We start from the raw sequence: 16,384 nt of genomic DNA, 5'->3' as shown, positions 1-16,384 counted from the left end.
ATAATGCTCGGGACGGAGACAGCAGACGATTAGCAGACGGAGCCAGGACCTCCCGCTCCGTGGTGGGAGCCAGGCTTGGCCCCGGCTGAAGGTTTCAGGGAAAGGCTGCCTATGCTAATGAGCAGACAAGGCCTGCCTTCCAAAGAGATGTCTTCCAGAGGGGAGCTGGCCAGCAAGGCCCAGCCCGCTGGTGGACGCGTGGGCCAGGGAAGGGGTGGCTGGAGGCAAGGGGGCGCCACAAGCCTGGTCCTGGAGCACAGACGTCCAGAAGTGGTCAGATTCCCGGGAAGGCCGACTGGCCCCCATCCTCCATCCCTCTCCGGGCTCCTTCTAGATCTTCTGGCATGCCTTGTCCTGCTCCAAGAAGCCTCCCTCCCCAGCCCCTCCTCTGGAAGGACACTTATGCTACCCTCCAGCACTTCACAGAGGCAGATCCAGGCTCACTGGCCCTTGAGCATGAATCCCTCTCTGCCTCCTCTCACAGGAGAGGTTCCCACGGGCCAGGCCTCCAAGCGTCATCAGATAGAGGAAGGCGATCATTAGATAAAAGATCACTCTCTCACCCTTGGGAGAAGCAAGCAGGGAACAGGACATCTCCCTCTGCCTCCCTCTCCAGGACCCTGGCCGCACACTTTCAGCCAGGTATGGGTGCACCCTGCCCCTCTTAGCAAGGCATCCAAGCGGGGAACCAGCCTGACCCACCCCACCCCCATCCTCACTATGCTCTGGGCATTCCACACCTGCCACCTGACACCACCTGGGGGCTCTTTAGAAATGGAGACTTTCAGCCCCAACCAGCCTTGCTGAATCAAGGGAGTCTGCATTTTCACAAAATCCCCACCGTCCCTGTGCTCGTGAAGTCTGAGAAGCGACTTTGTACATGAGTCATTGTCATTGTCTCCTTACAGTGTCCCTAGGATGCAGTTTTCCTTCATGAATGAAACAACAGAGTCACCAAAGGGATAAGAGGCCTGCCCACAGCTAAGAAGAACTCAAATCAAACCTGTCTGACTGGAAAGCTTCACCCATTCCCCGAGGCTTTCACCAAGAGAACCAAAAGTGGGCAAAGACCAGCACACAGGGCAGGAGCGGGCTCCTGACACCAGAAAACCCAATCATTTGATCCCGTTACACAGGGTGGGTTTCAACCCGGTGCAACAAGGGACTCGGCGGTGGGGAGCCCAGACTGTCCTTGGATTTGGCAAGAAAGGGTACGTCCAGGTGGCTGGGAGGAGAGTGTGTCCAAGTGCATGTGTGCGTTTGTGTGTGCATGTGTGAGTGTTTGTGGAGGCTGATGGGGGCTAAATTCATTCAGGCAGAACGAGTCAGATGGCTATTGTGAAATGGGGCTGCCGTGCTGTCCAAACACGACACTCCTAAACGTTTTCCAAAAGGCTGCAGCCCTCTAACCCCAGGTTTGTGGGGTCTGACCTCCCTAAGCCACTGCCTCCCTCTGGCTCAGTGGGCTGAGCTCCCCTGGAACTCAGAGAGGCTCGCTAAGTTGGCTTCTCCTGCACAGCCCAGGCAAGGAGGCCCACATGTGGCACAGCCCATCACCTCCCCAGGTCTGTGACCTGACACTTGATTTCAATGATCCCTCACGCATGATTTTCCCACATCAGCGAATAAACCAACTGGCTTCTCTGCTTCTGGAAATGGGCCCCCCATTCTCCCAGTCACTGGGCCATGAAGGCTCGGCAGAGGGTCTTCCCAGCCTGGCTTGTCTTCTTCCTCCAGATCTGGCCAGCCCCTGAACCCATCCATGTTTCCAACCACATGTCCCCTCCTTCTCTCCTCCCAGCCTTCTCTTTTCACAGCTGATGCTCAGCCCCCATGCCTACCAGCCCCCAACCCCCCAGCCCCCTTACTCTGGGCTGCCTGGTCCTCCAGCCTCCCAGCCTCCCAGCCCCCAGGCCTCCGTACTCCAGACCTCCTGGCGGGCAGCCACCAACCTCAGCTCCCTTGCCCAGCACATCGCCCTGTGTGCTAGACACACCAGGGCCAAAGGCGAACCCAACACAGCCCCAGGCCCGCCCTACTCCACAGCCTGGCAAGGGCCACCTGTTCACTCAGCAGAGTCTAGCAGGCTGCTCTGAACCTTCCTTCCCCACACTTTGTCCTTCCACCCCAACCAAGCGATCCCTTGTCCAGAATCCCTACCTAAGACTCCAGGAAGGTCTCGATGGGGGAGGCTCTCCTTCCACAACCATCCTCCTGGGCCTTTACATATTTTTGTTGTTAATTTTTTTTATTTAAGACAACAAACAATATGCTCAGAACCACCAACAATGGATAGCTCAGCTTACCCATAGGCATATTTAAATAAAGTATCCATATAATCATCGTAAAGCCTGAGTTTGCACAGTGAGTTTCATACAGCAATTTAAAATTAAGGCAACAAGGGCCATTTAAATATTAATGGTCCTGAAGCCCAGCTCTGACCAGAGCTCTCCCCTGTTCAACAACCTACACTGGGCCCCTCCTGCTCAGTGAGTCAAGTCCTGTGGTCATCGGCTGCACCCCTTTGCCCAACACTTCTTGATTCCTTTCCAGAAGCATTTCTCCCGTGTCGGGCTGTCAGTCACAGAGAGGGGGGTATGACACCTCAGCCTCTCGAAATACTCCATCCCTCACCCCAGGCCTCAGGGCTGGTTCAAGCACATGAGCCAAGCAGAGCCTCCATTCACACACAAGACTTTTATTGGCATCACCACGAAAGTGACACTCTCTTCGCCCCCAGACCTGTAGCTCTCAGGAAGGCAGAGAGTGGTGCGGTTTGTCCAGCAGGGGTTCTGATGGCCGCAAGGGCACCAAAGCCTTCTGAGACCATGAGCCATGTGTGCTACCTCACGGAGCAAGCCAGTGTGAGAGTGAGGCCAGGACAGACACAGAGACCCAGGGATACTGCAGGCCCGTTTCCTGCTGCGTCTCATGCCTGATTCTTGGGCCCTTCCCAAAGCCCATAACCCCTATTTCTCACTTAAGCCAGTTTGACTTGATTTTCTGTCTGATGAAAGCAAGAACAGGCGTTTCTTCTGCACTCCGGCCCTCTCTGAGGCCTGCCATGGCCTTTGTCCCTGCACCCCTTGCTCAGCCGGAGCCACGTGACCACCACCAGCTCCTGCCCTGCACCCAACCTAGGCCCTTTCTGACCCACGACAGAAGGCAGTCACCAAACACCAGCCCTGCCCTGAGAGGCTGCGACCTGCTCTGACTTGGGCACTGTGCACGCACACACACACACACACGTGCACACATACGTGCACACGCGCACACAGGCCCATCCCCGGCAGTGACCCAGAAAGCCCAGGGTTCTGTCTCCCCTTCTCTCACTGAGAATTAGCTCCTTGGCTTTGGCCCCAAGACTGTGGAAAGAGCTCCTTGCAGAGCCCGTGACAGGCTTCCAGACACCCTCTGGCCTCCAAAGAGTCTCTGCTCCCATCTCGCCACCACTGGTCCTGGAGGCTGATAGAACATTCCATCCCCTGCCCACTCCCTCTTGGGCCACAGGTGGCCTGAACTCCCTTCCCCATTCTCACCCATCAGATACCGGGCTTGGCCAGCTGTCCTCTCCCACAGATGTGTGCCCAGGGCTACCCAGGGCTAACAGGCAGGGCCCCTCTCCCTAACCAAACACACATGCACACGCACACACAGACACACACACTGGGCTGGCTACATACGGTCTCCCTCAGACTCTCCCTCAAAAGTGCATCTGGGGAGGACCTGCCCCAGGGTCACAGCCCAAAGCCCCACCAGAAGTGTGCACAGCCCTGACCGGGTGTCAGTGGGATGAAAGGAGGGTGTCTCCTTCAGAATATCTCTCTCTCACCTCCAGGAGCCCCCGGGCCAGCAGCGCTGGGGAACAGTCTGCACCCTGACCCTGCACGTCCTCATGGAGAGGGTCCAGAAGGGCTTAATCAACCATCTCTTTCGGGGAGTCCATTACCCAGAGCCTGAATGACCCTGAGCCTGCCCCATTTCCACTGGCCCAGGAAGCGCACACCACAGTGAGAAGCCAGGATCCCCCCAAATTCCCAAGGATGCCCACGAGGTGGTCTCTGTCCCAGAAGGAAGCGCGTCCAATCAAAGACATTCAGGGGCCACTAGACCTCTCCGGCAACTACCACGGGCCAGGATGGAGCCTCCCTACCCAGCAGCTCCTCCAGAAGGGCCCACCACACCAGTCATGGCTCAGAAGGCCCCCACCCCGTCCACTCCCGACTTGAGCACCAGGTCTTCTAGGGCCACCTTAGTTGCTGCTTGACTTGAAAAAAGGACACCCAGACAACTGTCCACTCAAACCCCCCTCGAGACAATCCCAGAGGAGCTGCAGCCAAGATGACCGGCCAATGTTCCTGGGGGCCCCTGAACCTCCCCCTCATCAGCCCCAAACAGCCCTGGGAGACCAAGCAGTACCCCCACCCTGCCCAGGGCAGGCACAGCCCCACGTACCAGGGCCCCCTCGAGGGCAAACACCGCCGCGGGCCCTGTCTTCTCCAGCGGTTCCATGCGGCGGCGCCAGCGGCGGCGGCGAAAGGCATCCGTCTTGCGGTATTCAAGGTGGAACTTCCAGCCAAAGAGCGAGGCGTACTCCCAGCCTTCACCCTCCGCCTCAGCCTGCCGATGCTTCAGGGGGAGAGCAGGGCACACTCAGAACTCCAGCTGTGCCCTTCCTGCCCGCTCCATCATGCTGCCACACCCACTACCCTCCAGGTGGGAAAATCCAGGAGGGTCGCCTGGAGAGGGGGGCTTCCAGCAGCTTCTGCTGTGGTGAGGGACGCAGGTCAGAAAATCTGATGGTGAGAGGAGGTTCCCTGGGGCCTTGGGGAAGGTAGACTGAAGCACTGGTGAAAACACTGGGTTTTTTATTTCTCTGTTTATTTGAATTATGGGTGGATTTCATGAATGCAAATTTTTCTTGTCATTTCCTTTTTCTCCTGCACATCTGAGCTTATAAAATTGGATATGGATCTGCCAGTCAGAGGCGAATTCAGATCCCCAGGTTATTTCTCCCCAGGAGGCAAAGTCTAGGTGGGTTAGGTGTGAAGGGACCCCTCTGCCTGCCCTCCCCAGGACTGAGAAGCCCCAGAGCTGGGTCTGGTTTGATAGGAAACTGCCTCCTCTGCGTAGACCCAACCTGCCCTTGGGGAGGCTCTGGTCACAGTAGGAGAGCCCAGGGGCAAAGTGTAGAGGGTGGGTGGCCCCTCTGCGGGGCCTGGCGGGAGCCCTGGCAGCTGCTCCCCACCCAGCTCTGGGGATGGAGTGATCTGGGACGGTCCTCAGACACCGCCAGGGATCCGGGCCAGGAGCACAGTGGCAAGGGCCAGACTGGGAGTGGGGTGCACCCCTCGCCCAGGAGAGATGCTCACAATGAGGGGTCCCTTGAAGCATACACTGGGCACCCCTTCATGGAGAGAGTTGGGTCTGTCTGTTCCAGAGCACCAAGAGCAGCCCACTGCCCAGAAGCCATGCCGTTCCTGGGATCCAGCGGCGTGACCGTTGAGGTTCTCTGTGCCCAGAGACAGAGGCAAGGGCCGCGGTCACACCGAGGGACTCCTGGGGCCTTGGGCCAAAATGCAAACATTGCTAGGGGAGGAAGGATGTGGGTGAAGAGGGTCCAGGGGAGGTGGCAGCTGGCCCAGCAAGAGCCCGGGACCACCCCCGGGAGGACAGGTCCTGAGGCTGGGCAGAGTATGGACCTCCAGAGACTTAGGGAGCAAGTGTTTGTGCCCGCATGACCTCATCCTAGTTCCCCGTGCATCCATCTGCGCCCCCTGGGTGTCCCCGTGTCCGTGGGTGCACGGCCTCACACTGCGCCCACATCTTCCAGTCAGCATCGGCGGAGCCCAGCCGGACCCCTCACCAGGCCCATGCACTCAGGGGGCGCCCCCAGCCCAGAAGCCACAAGCTCACTCCTTCTCCAGAGACTGGCCACCCAAAGCTGAAGAGAGCCGCCTCCTTGGGGAGGTGTGTGCACAGCACCCTCCAGCCATGGGCTGACAGCTAGGAGAACCCAAAAATCCAGTCCCCTGGGCTCCAGGTGAGGACGAGTCTGGGGGGCTCGGGCCTGCACCCCCTCCCTGAGCCAGAGGTGACTGTACCCGAGGCCACAGCCTCTACCCGCCTCTCCTGAGAGCACTGCCTCAGTAAACCACCTCCATGCGCCCAAATCCCGTCCCAGACTCTTGCCGAGGGGAACCCAACCTCAGACACATCCCGGGGCGGCTTCGCGCCCTCCAGGCCCGCGTGCGGCTGCTGGGCGTGCCCCCTGTGCGGCGGCGTCTGTGCGGCAGTGATGGGCCGTGTGCGTCCCGAAGGAGGCTGTGTCCGCCGCTGGCGCGCCCGCCCGTGGCCCGCCGTCCCCGCCGGCCTCCCCGAGCCCGGCCCCCCCGCGCTCACCCTCCTCAGCACGTCCAGCTGGCCGAGGTCCCTCCTGCGCAGGCGCACCCAGCGCCGCCGCCGGTGCGTGTAGTACATCTTCTCGGCCGGGACCCAGTGCCTTGGCTTCCGGTCCGGGGGGATGGTGATGCTGTACTCCCAGCCTGGGCGGGGTGCGGGGGGCGTCACTCACGGCCCCGCGATTCCCCACCTCTCCTAGGGGGGGCGCTCACGGGCTCTCGGGCGGCCTCTGACCCAGGCTCTAATTTGTAAGCCCCACCTTGACTTAAGTGGGGGCTGCCTTCAAGAAGTCGCCCAGACAAAGTAGCTCTCTGAGGGCCAGCACCCACGCCCAGGTCCCCAGCCCTCCACTAACCCCGCCAATGGGTGCCCGGAGTTGGCAGGGTGCCCCCCACCTTGCTCGTCTACAGCCCGATTGAGATCCGTGGACCATTCTTCATCTTCCCACTTCCAACCCAGAGGGCACTCGATGTCATCCTTGGGGAGCACCTTCTCCCCATTCTAGGCACAAAAACAGGACAGGCAGACATGAGCAGGGACAAACAGACATAGCAGAGAGGTAGAGGAGATGCGGCCAGCAGCACCCATCCTCGAAGACCCCTGGAGACCTGCAACTCGGGGTCAGCTCCCGCCTACTCCGCACCCACCGTGTCCCTCTATGAAGGTGGGAACAGGGGAGAAAATGCCCCAGGACCCCAGGGAAAACAGCCCCCAGCTGCCCTCAAGTGCCCTCTCCTACCACGTCGGTGTAGTTGTCGCTCATGTAGATCCACTGGCCACCAGGGAGCCGGGTCTGGTTCTCAAACACCTCCTCCACGAAGCTCAGGTGGCCGGCGTCGGCATCATGGAGCAGGCTGCGGACGGGGGCCCTCAGTGCTCCCCCAACGGCCCCCACCTGCCCACCGCCTCCTCGGAGCCCCTGGGACGGGGCCACCTGCCTGGCCCCCCTGGCCCACAGCCTTGCCCCCTCCTCCAAGAGAGATCGGGGGTGGGGGGCAGAGGAGGGGGTAAAGAACAAGGGAAGAAAGTGAAAAGGAGCCCCAAGGTGACCTAGGGACAGTCACAGACAAACTAACATGTCACCCAAGAAAGAGAAAGTAGGACCAGCGGTCAGACCCCAAGAGCCCAGCAAGTAGTTACTGCAGCTCAGCAGACAGTTGCAGATTTGTAAAATGTTATCAAGCTGTGCACTTATCTGGAGACTTTATATAATTCCATTTCAAAGTTTAAAAAAAAAATGAAAAAAGGTGGGCGACAGGAAAAGGTGGAGAAGAGGAGGGTAGAGACGGCAATGCAGATGGTGAAGAACAACGTTATTCCAGCAGGGACTAAGAGAGAGGAAGGGCCGCGCGGGGACCTGTGAGCTCTCTCAGTGCGTGAAGGGTTCACGTGCAGAGGGGAAGGGGAGGGAAGGGGGTGACTTCTAAATGCGGCTTCTAATAAAGGCCTCCCCAGTTGTTAGAGCCCTCCCGGGAGGGCTGGTCCCCTGCTCACGACTCACGTCTTCTCGGGACACACGAACCAGTCTCCAGCCCAGGCCCAGCCGGCCGAGGGGCGGAAGCTGTCCTTGGGTAGCTTGATCTTGCCTGTGACGTCAGAAAACTTGGGGTAGGTGAGGCCCGTGGTGCCCCAGTTCCCAACCAGGGCCAGCTTGGTCTGGTTCTCATACTGGAGAGCGAGGGAGGGAGAGAGAGAAAGAGAGAGAGCTGAGCCGGCAGCGGGGCGGCCATCGGGGGGAGCCAGGGGGCGGTGGGCGGCACTCACGGTTTCGGCAAAGACGGAGAGCTTCCCCTCGGCGAACTGGTTGAACTCCTTCTCATCCACAGAGAGCCCGAACCAGAGTTTGACCCGTATCTGCACTGGCATCCGGGCTCCGGGCACCCCTTCCGTCGGATACTGGGCACCAAGACAAGGACAGAAACCCACAGCCCCCTTCAGGATCCGGTGGGCCCAGCAGGGGGAGACCTCCAAGCCCGGGCATGCCAGCCTGGCCCCCTGCCAGGTGTGAGTCCTGCTGGGGACCTACCAGAATTTCATGCAAGGGGAACATATAAATAAGACACCTTCTCTCCACCTGCCAAGACCCCTCCTCACCACGGGAGAAGCCTGCGTCGTCCCCATCCAGGGGTGGGGGCTGTGACCAGACCAACATCCCCCTTCTCCCACCACATCCTCATTCTTTTCTCTTCTAGAATAGCAGGGCCCACCGGAACTTTCTGCCACGATAGAATTGTTCTCTGGCTGCATGATCCAGTATGGTGGCGAGTGGACACTTAACATGTGGCTAGTGTGGCTGAGGAGTGGAATTTTCTTGTGTTTTATTTTATTCTAACAAATCTAAATGTAAACAGCAACGTGTGGCTACCATCCTGGACAGCCCGGTTCTAGAACTTGTCTCTGAAGGAAATACAATGCTCCAGGCCTGGAAGGGGAAGACATTAAAACCTCCTCCTTCACTTCCAGTATTACTTTTTCTTGGACATTAGTATATCATCTAATATCCCTGCCCTTTCAAGTTCTTATCAGCGTGTTAACCACTGTTCACTGTTTTTCAACTGCTTTTTATCCTGAAACTTTCAGAAGCTCTGCCAAGACGGAATAACCACAACAACCCAACATAAAAACTCATCCCCACAATGACTTCACCCTTTGATTGAAACCAAGGGTTGAATATAACCTGAGGGGCACAAGTTCCTCATTTCTAGGATAACACATTGTCCCCAAAAGGAAGGAGCACATTGAGAGCTGAGGCTTAAGTGGGCGCAAGCTTGGGGGAGTGTCCCCTGGGACAGCAAGCTGAGAGAGAGGAAAAGGAAGTTGTGATGGGTTCAGAAGAGTAGGGGACACAAGCTAGTGGGGAGGCCTGGCTCCTTGGAGGCAGAGCCCAGTTAGGGGGCTCAGGAAGGGGGGCAGGACAGACCCCTTTCTCCTTCCCACTGCAGACCCAGCCCTTCTTTCAGGCCATCCTCGGTGAAGCCTGGAGGAGCCCCTGCTCCCACGTGTCACAGTCCCTGGAAACCTCTTCACGGCTGTTCGCTTCAGCGGTCCCCTCCCCCGGGGCTGGTGAGTTGCCTTTTCCCCTCCAAACCACGGGCCCCAGGGAGATGGCAGGAATGCCTGACCCGCTCTTCCCCCATCCGCCCCCAGCTCCCTCGCCTGCCCTCCCTTAGATGAGGCCAGCCTGCCGGACCAAAAATAGCAACAGCAAATAAAGAAATGTCTAGTTTGGGGTTCCTCTCCCTCTCTGCTGGTGCTCATTTTTTCCAACTTTGGTTTAAGTTAAGAAACACCAATGTTTTTTTGGTCTCTGTTTGCTGCCAACATTTTTGTAGAGCTTGCTCAGGAGCTACTGGTGAGGCTTATAAACTCAGTGGGGAAGACTTCGAGAAACAATTCTATATCTTTTTTTTTGCTTGGAATCAGGGAAAATTTTCGGTTTGCATTTCCCCAAGGCTGCGGGGCTGAGAGATCAGAGCCAGGAGCTCATCCGGCTCCAAGAGTCCCCAGGCATGCTTCTGCAGCCCCACCCTCACCCTGCCCAGAGGGCCTACCCTGGAGAACCCCACACAGATGTGGCAGCTACTTGACGTCCCTTCCTTTCGGCCCTCCTAGGCTAGGAGCTGGCTTCGGCGAGAGGAAAGCAGGATTCCAGGAGGTTAGGATAGCACAGAGAAGGTGACCCAGGCGCCAGGTGAACAGGTGGGAAAGGCCAGCCCACTGCCCTACACTTTCCCCTCCAGGCAAAGCTGGCTTCTCTTCTGAGGTACCAATGACCCCACATGCAGACATCTGCTCATCCCTGGCCTTGGATTGGCCTCCAGTGCTACTGTTTGTGGAGCCTCATCTCCCTAGGGAACTAAGGCGCTCCCCAAAGGGAAGAGGGAGAAAAGCAGGGAGAAACTAATACTCACTGGTCACCTAGTTCTAGCAAGACCCATTACCTGTGTTACCTGATTTAATCCTCAAAACCTTGGAAGGGGTCAGCCTTATCATCACTGTACAGATGAGAAGAATGGCAAGTGGTTCAGAGAGGTTAGGCAACCCACCCCAGGCCACACAGGGTCCCAACCAGCTCTGGCAACCTGTTCGCACATACTATGCTGAGGAAGCCTGTCCTCTCTACCCGCCCCAGGAGGAAAAAGAATAACTGGCCAATGTACAAACGTGTGACCAACAGCCACTCAGAGGGCTTGATGTATGGTTAGTCAAAACGCCTTCCTGGCAAATGTGAGACGGGAGGGAGTTGGCCCTGGTATGAACAGGAGGAGAGATGAAGGGAAGGGGCAGGTGGAGACCAAAGGGCCAGGTTGAGAGGAAGGACAGCCCGTTTAGGCTGGGGAGGCCTTGAATGGCCATGGTCATCTGGCCTGAACGGGGAGTGGTGAGAGGCAGGCCTCCGTCCTGGGCCCACTTCTCCTCTGAGAGGTCATGAGGACAGCCTGCAGGACGTGGCCCTTCGATAGGGATCCTCCCCTCGGGCCTGAGCCGCAGCACAGGGAGGGGTTTCCCCATTGTGTTCCGGCCTCCAGGCGTCCCGCTGGCCAAAGCAGCCCTGGCTCTTTCTTCCCCACCTTAACCCAGAGAGGAGGTACTTCCTGTCACCTCACCCCAAGGCTGTTCACGCCCCTGAGACAAGACTGAGGCAAGCAAGGATGGGTGGTGAAAGACCAGAAAAGGAAGGAGAGGTGGGAGCTGGGTGAGACTAAGGGGACAAGATGACTTGCGCCCAGCTCTCCAATGGGTCCCAGGTAGGCACACCTGGCCCTCTAACCCCAAACACCAGCCTTCCAGCAGGGAGAGCTCAAGCAGGAGTGTGGCTGATGCAAGAGCCCAAGACGCTGGGCAGGACATGCTGGCGGGTCCCACAGAGGCTGAGTGCCCGCGCCTCCCTACAGGGAGCTTGCCCGAGGCAGGCACAGCCGGCCAGGCCCACAGGGCCAGCCCCCACCCCACCCCGTCCCTGACAGCCCGGAGCCACAGACCCGGCTTCTCCCGCTCCCAGCACCGGGGATTCCAGCTCTCGCTGCCCACTTTCTAGTCCAGGTTCGGGGGGCCTGGAGACTTGTGTTGGGAGAGAGGTGGGCAGCTGCTTTACCCAAGACCCCTCCCTCCTGAGAGTGGAGCCCAAGGCCTCTGGGAAAGGTGGGGAAGAGGACTGGGAATCAGGAGGGAAGGGAAAAGGGGCCTGCGTTAAGAAAACAGAGATCGTGACGAAGAAGAAAACCCACTTTCAGGAATATTGTCTGCAGCTTCCCGCAGTTCTTGCCACAGTAGCTGGCGCCCCGCCGGGAGAAGAGGACCTCGTGGGCCGGCACCCGCTGGTAGGCCACCCGCTTGTCTCCCTGCAGCATCCAGATGAAGACATCGGGCAGGCTGTTCTGGGGCTGCAGAGAGGGCAGGCGGCCATCAGTGTGGGGCAGCCACCCCCCCAGGCCCCCGCCCCACAGCCATGCTGTCAGCAGACCTCCCCCAACCAAGGGCCCTCGGACCTCTCCCCACCCCCCTCGAGCACCCATCCCACATGCCAGCCTCACCCCAGTCGCCCTTGACCACAAAGGGCTGAGCGGGCACCCCATCTTCAGAGAGACCCCTTTGGACATGCTGTGAGGCCACCCCCCAGCTCACACGCAGAGCCAACCACAAAGTCCCTCAACCGAGCACACGTTTTCCAGGAAGAGAAACTCCGGCCGGGGCCCAGAGTTTCCACTCCCAGGTACCCCCCAACCCCGCACTAGGTAGATCCGCCCTGGGGGAGGCATTGGGCCGTCTGATTTGACCTGGGAGATGATGCGACTGTGAAGATGCTGCCCCCTCTTCCTCGCCCCCAAGAGCAGCAGTCAAGCCCACAGACTTGCTCCCTAATAACAGGGGTTCCTAGGGACTGGCCCTTCCCTGGACCTGGTGGCAGTAGCCTCTGAACATGAGGACTAGCCCAAAACAAAAGGGCCAGGCCCCTGGTCCGCTCTGGCGCCCCTGGCAGCCAGTGAGAACAGCCCTGGGAGCTGGCTGCTGGGAGCATCCACCCGCCGCCAAGCCGGGGGGCCGAGTGTGCCAGGGAGAGGCTGGCTCCCAGCCCGGGCCACCAAGGACGGCCAATGCCCCTGGAGCCCTGCAGAAGCGTCTTCCACGCTCTGTCCCACCTCCTCCCTAACACAAGCCGGTGCGGCAGGAAGGGCGCCCCCACTGGCCAGGTGAGGAAATTCAGGCCTATGGGGTCAGGAGCTGCCTGGGTTTTTCTGACTTCACACATGTGCTCCTAAGCCCCACGCCAGTGGCTCTCGAAGTTGCACCACGACACAGGGATCTGTTTGGAATGCACATCCTCAGGCCCCACCCCAGACCTACTGGTGGGAAACTCTGGGGGTGGCCACCGCGACCTGGTTTTATCCTGGGGATTCTCATGCTCGTTCAAGTTGGAGGCGCGCCCCCACCCCGAGGCCCCTTACAGTCCACTCCACCCCGCCATTTCATAGTCTCTGGTCAGAGAGTTCAGAGGTCAGGCTGGAGCCAAGATTCTGGGGGGCAGTCTCTGATCAGCAGGACGAATGGGCCTTGGCCAGTGTGAGGGGTCAGTCGCGGCAAGGAACACTGCGTCTCCCAGGCACTGGCCGCAGACCTGCAGCCCTGCCCACGGAGACAGCCAGGGCTGAGTCCCAGGGACCAGCACTTGGGACTGCCTTCCCCAGCTCCCAGAGCCTCATCTCCCTTCACCTGCTCGCAAGCCCTGCCCACCCCTGCACCCTTGGCCTGGGGAAAACCCTTCCTCACCAGCCCCATCTCCTCCCAGGGGTTCCCCCGTGGCTCTGGTCAGAGGGAAGTGGCCACATGTGCCTTTGACATACGAGCAGACCTTCATTCTCACTCAGACACAGTCCGCCTGCCCGTGGAACTGGAGGTGTGTCTGGTCTCACAGACTGCGACAGGGAGGGGGGTTCCTACAAGTGGGGCATGGATATACCCCGAAAAGGAACCAAACTGAAGCCAATTCTCTCTGCTTATGTAAAACAAAGCTCAGAGTTCCTACAAGTGCAGCTTCCCTGGGCCTGGAGCTCTGAGGCATCTAGGACAGGGAATGCAGGGCCCCCCGGAGCGGCAGGTTTGAAGCCAGGCACAGACAGGCACTGGTTGGCAGAGGAGCCCGGTCCCCGAGGAAGCCCTCCAGGCTCCCTGGGTTCTCTCCCCAGCTCTGCCGCTCACATATTTGTCAGGGAGGGAGCATTTAATGAGCAACTACTCTGTGCTGGGTCCCTTTACACTCAGTATCCCCCATGCATCCGCTCAGTAATCCTCCATGGCAGTTGTTCCTTTCCTCCTCCTGCAAATGGAGACACTGGCCCAGAGTAAAGTCACCCACCCAAGGTCACTCAGCCACACAGCCAGGTTCGACCACCGTCCAGAAACTCCCCAGGCCCCTCCCAGCTCGGGAGCATCAGGCATCAGGCAGGCAGGAGGAGGGAAGGTGCCTGGCAGGGCTGCGTACCTCTTCTGCCAGGGCACGGAGACGCAGGAGCCAGTCCTCAGCCTGCTCCAGGGCGACGGGGAGCTCGCTGTGGCCGAGCTTCAGGGCCAGGGCGGCCTCAGTGATCTGGTTCAGGTGACGGGTGCGCAGCCGGTACAGGTACTGGTCCAGGTGGGTGGCAGACGGTATCTCATGGACATCACCCAGGGGCCGGCTGTGAGGGGCGGGCAGGTGGGAGGTGGCTGGTGACACACACACTCACGCCTGCCCACTGGGAGCCCCGTGGGTCCCCCATGCACCTGCACCTCCTCCTGCCCGGCCCCTCTGCAGTCACACCTCCTCCAGGAAACCCACCCTAACACATCCGCCCTTCTGCCTCCTGCTCGCTCCTTTGGAACTCATCCTCGACCTCCAGCCTTGCACGTCCTCTCCCCACATGACCGCGAGCTCCCAAGGGGCCCAGGAGTTCCCTCCCCTGCCGCCTGGATCCCACTAGAGCAAAGGCCCGACTAAGTTTTCCTCCGCGAAATGAATCCATTCTGTGTTGTACATACACTTTCTTCAAAAAGGAAATTTATGGACCCCTGACAAGCCATCCCAGACGCTGTGAGGAGGCGCACAGCCAGTAACACAGATGCGTCAGGCCGGGGCAGCCCCACATCCCTCCCAGCGCCCTCTGCTTTGGGGAGCCCCCTTCTGGGGAAGTGGTGGGGTACAGACAGTCCCAGAGACACAGCCCTAAGCCCCAAACAAGAGGGCAGGAGGGCAGGTTAAACTCAATCCTCTTTGGAGCAAAGAATTCTGACTCGCCATCCCGCAGAGGCTCCCAAAAAAGCACTTCACATCTCGCCCCCCTCCCCACCATCCCAAGCTCCCCAGGTCAGTGCACACATAGGGTCATGCTGGATGGGGCAACGGAGAATCCTTAGTTGAGGGGGCGGGGGCCCCACTCCCACCCACCCCCTGCAGAGCCCTCCATTCGCAAACAGGACATCAGTCAAATCCGCCAGCCGGCCCTGCTCCCACCACTTGCAGCCCCCCCACCACCACCACCTCATACTCCCCTCCCCGCAGCGTCTCGACTCCCGGCTCTCGCTGATTTATTTTTCTGCCAATTTCCCCGAGCTATGCAGAACCAATTACCGCCGGAGCGCAGCGGCACCACCGCCGCCAGATACACCACTCTGGCAGGCCCTCGCCGCACTACATTTTTCCTGTTATTTTTTTTAATTGAATTTTTAGGGTGGGGGATGCCGTCCGCAAACTCCATCTTGGGAAACTTAAGCCCCGGGGCCTGTCTCAGGTCACGTACTGCACACCCTGTGGTAATACAATATTTACTGCCCCGAGGGTGCCGCGCACGGGGCTGCCCCTGGCCCTGCGGGGGGCGCCCCCACCCCCCACCCTCGTGAACGTGGTGGAGGGGCATGAGCCGTGGGTGCAGAAAGCCTGAGCCGCCGTCCCGGGCTGGGGCCTCTGGGGATCAGCCCCGAGTGGGCCTGAGAAGGGGGAGGGCAGGGTCTGGAGCGGACCCGGAGAGCTGAGCCCACCAGCGTGAGCTGAGCTCCCAGCTTGGGATGGGGGCTGGAGGGGCTGGCGTACAGACCCCCAAAGGGAGATTTTCAAGGAGACCCCATGTCCATCACCACTCCCAGGGAACAGCTGGCCCCATGACTGCCACCAACAGGAAGCCCAGGCCCTTTCCCACCGTGGGAAGGTGCAATGCAGGGGCTTGGAAAAGAAGGACAACCTGGAGGAGGAGACAGGGATGCTGCTGAATCCCCACAGAAAACCCTGCCGAGCCCAGCTGACTCGGAAATCAGCAGGTAGGTCAGGAAAGGGTTCTGCTCAGAGATCAGGGATCTGGGTAGGGCCTTTATCAGGGAGCTGGAGGGACGGGGCTGGAGGGAACAGTGTCCAGGGAACAGATGACCGCACCCAGGTCATTCACTTCACTCCTTGTGAGCAGCCCTTGTGGGCCTGGGCTGGGGCCTGGGTCCGGAGAGAAGACCCAGCCCTGCTCTCAGGAAACCCCCAGATCAGAGAGGCAGACAGGCTCCAGTCCCTACCCCAGCAGACCCCAAGTCAGGAATCTTCCCAGAAGCAGCAGCCCAGAGCTGCCCCTGGCAGGACAGGAAGGACGTGCTGGCCAATGGAACAGCATTTGCATAGATCTGAGGCTCAGAGACAGGAGAAGGCGGGTGTGAGGCGGTGAGGACCGCACAGCCAGCACGAAGGCTCAGGACGGCCTGACAGTGCGCTTGTTGGGTTCTGTGAAGCAGGCAATGGGGAGAGGCACAGGGCAGGGCCAGAAGGCCCATCGGCCACAGTAAGAGCTGGAACCTTTCCCCAGGGCTGAAGTGGAAGCAGGCATGGCACCGTCCAACTCAAGTTTTAAGATCATGGAGAATGAATTGGGAGGTTGGAGACCAGTGGGGGACTGGAGAGGAAGGAAGAGAAGCCACGGACGAGGGAGAGGCTTGGCCAGCAGGAGAGCTGCAGTTGGAGCTGGCTCCGTTTCTG

At 59.4% G+C, this 16,384-nt stretch overlaps 1 protein-coding gene across 25 annotated transcripts in view; it reads right to left on the bottom strand.

Moving 5' to 3' along the window:
* DYSF (dysferlin) overlaps positions 1-16,384 on the bottom strand; it is a 227,496-nt gene that overhangs the window by 117,495 nt on the left and 93,617 nt on the right. For all 25 annotated transcript variants that reach the window (XM_077134524.1, XM_077134531.1, XM_077134534.1 and 22 more), the window contains 8 exons: positions 13,883-14,075; positions 11,631-11,786; positions 8,167-8,298; positions 7,904-8,070; positions 7,142-7,256; positions 6,798-6,903; positions 6,403-6,545; positions 4,456-4,629 (listed from right to left, as the gene is read on the bottom strand). In XM_077134524.1, the coding sequence (XP_076990639.1) occupies positions 4,456-4,629; positions 6,403-6,545; positions 6,798-6,903; positions 7,142-7,256; positions 7,904-8,070; positions 8,167-8,298; positions 11,631-11,786; positions 13,883-14,075 (1,186 nt within the window). The remainder of the gene's footprint in view (positions 1-4,455; positions 4,630-6,402; positions 6,546-6,797; positions 6,904-7,141; positions 7,257-7,903; positions 8,071-8,166; positions 8,299-11,630; positions 11,787-13,882; positions 14,076-16,384) is intronic.

Source organism: Tamandua tetradactyla, chromosome 17 (genome assembly GCF_023851605.1).
Source record: "Tamandua tetradactyla isolate mTamTet1 chromosome 17, mTamTet1.pri, whole genome shotgun sequence".
NCBI classification, from domain to species: domain Eukaryota; kingdom Metazoa; phylum Chordata; class Mammalia; order Pilosa; family Myrmecophagidae; genus Tamandua; species Tamandua tetradactyla.
Note: the sequence above shows the minus strand (reverse complement) of the source record. Positions and strands in the feature narration are given on the sequence as shown.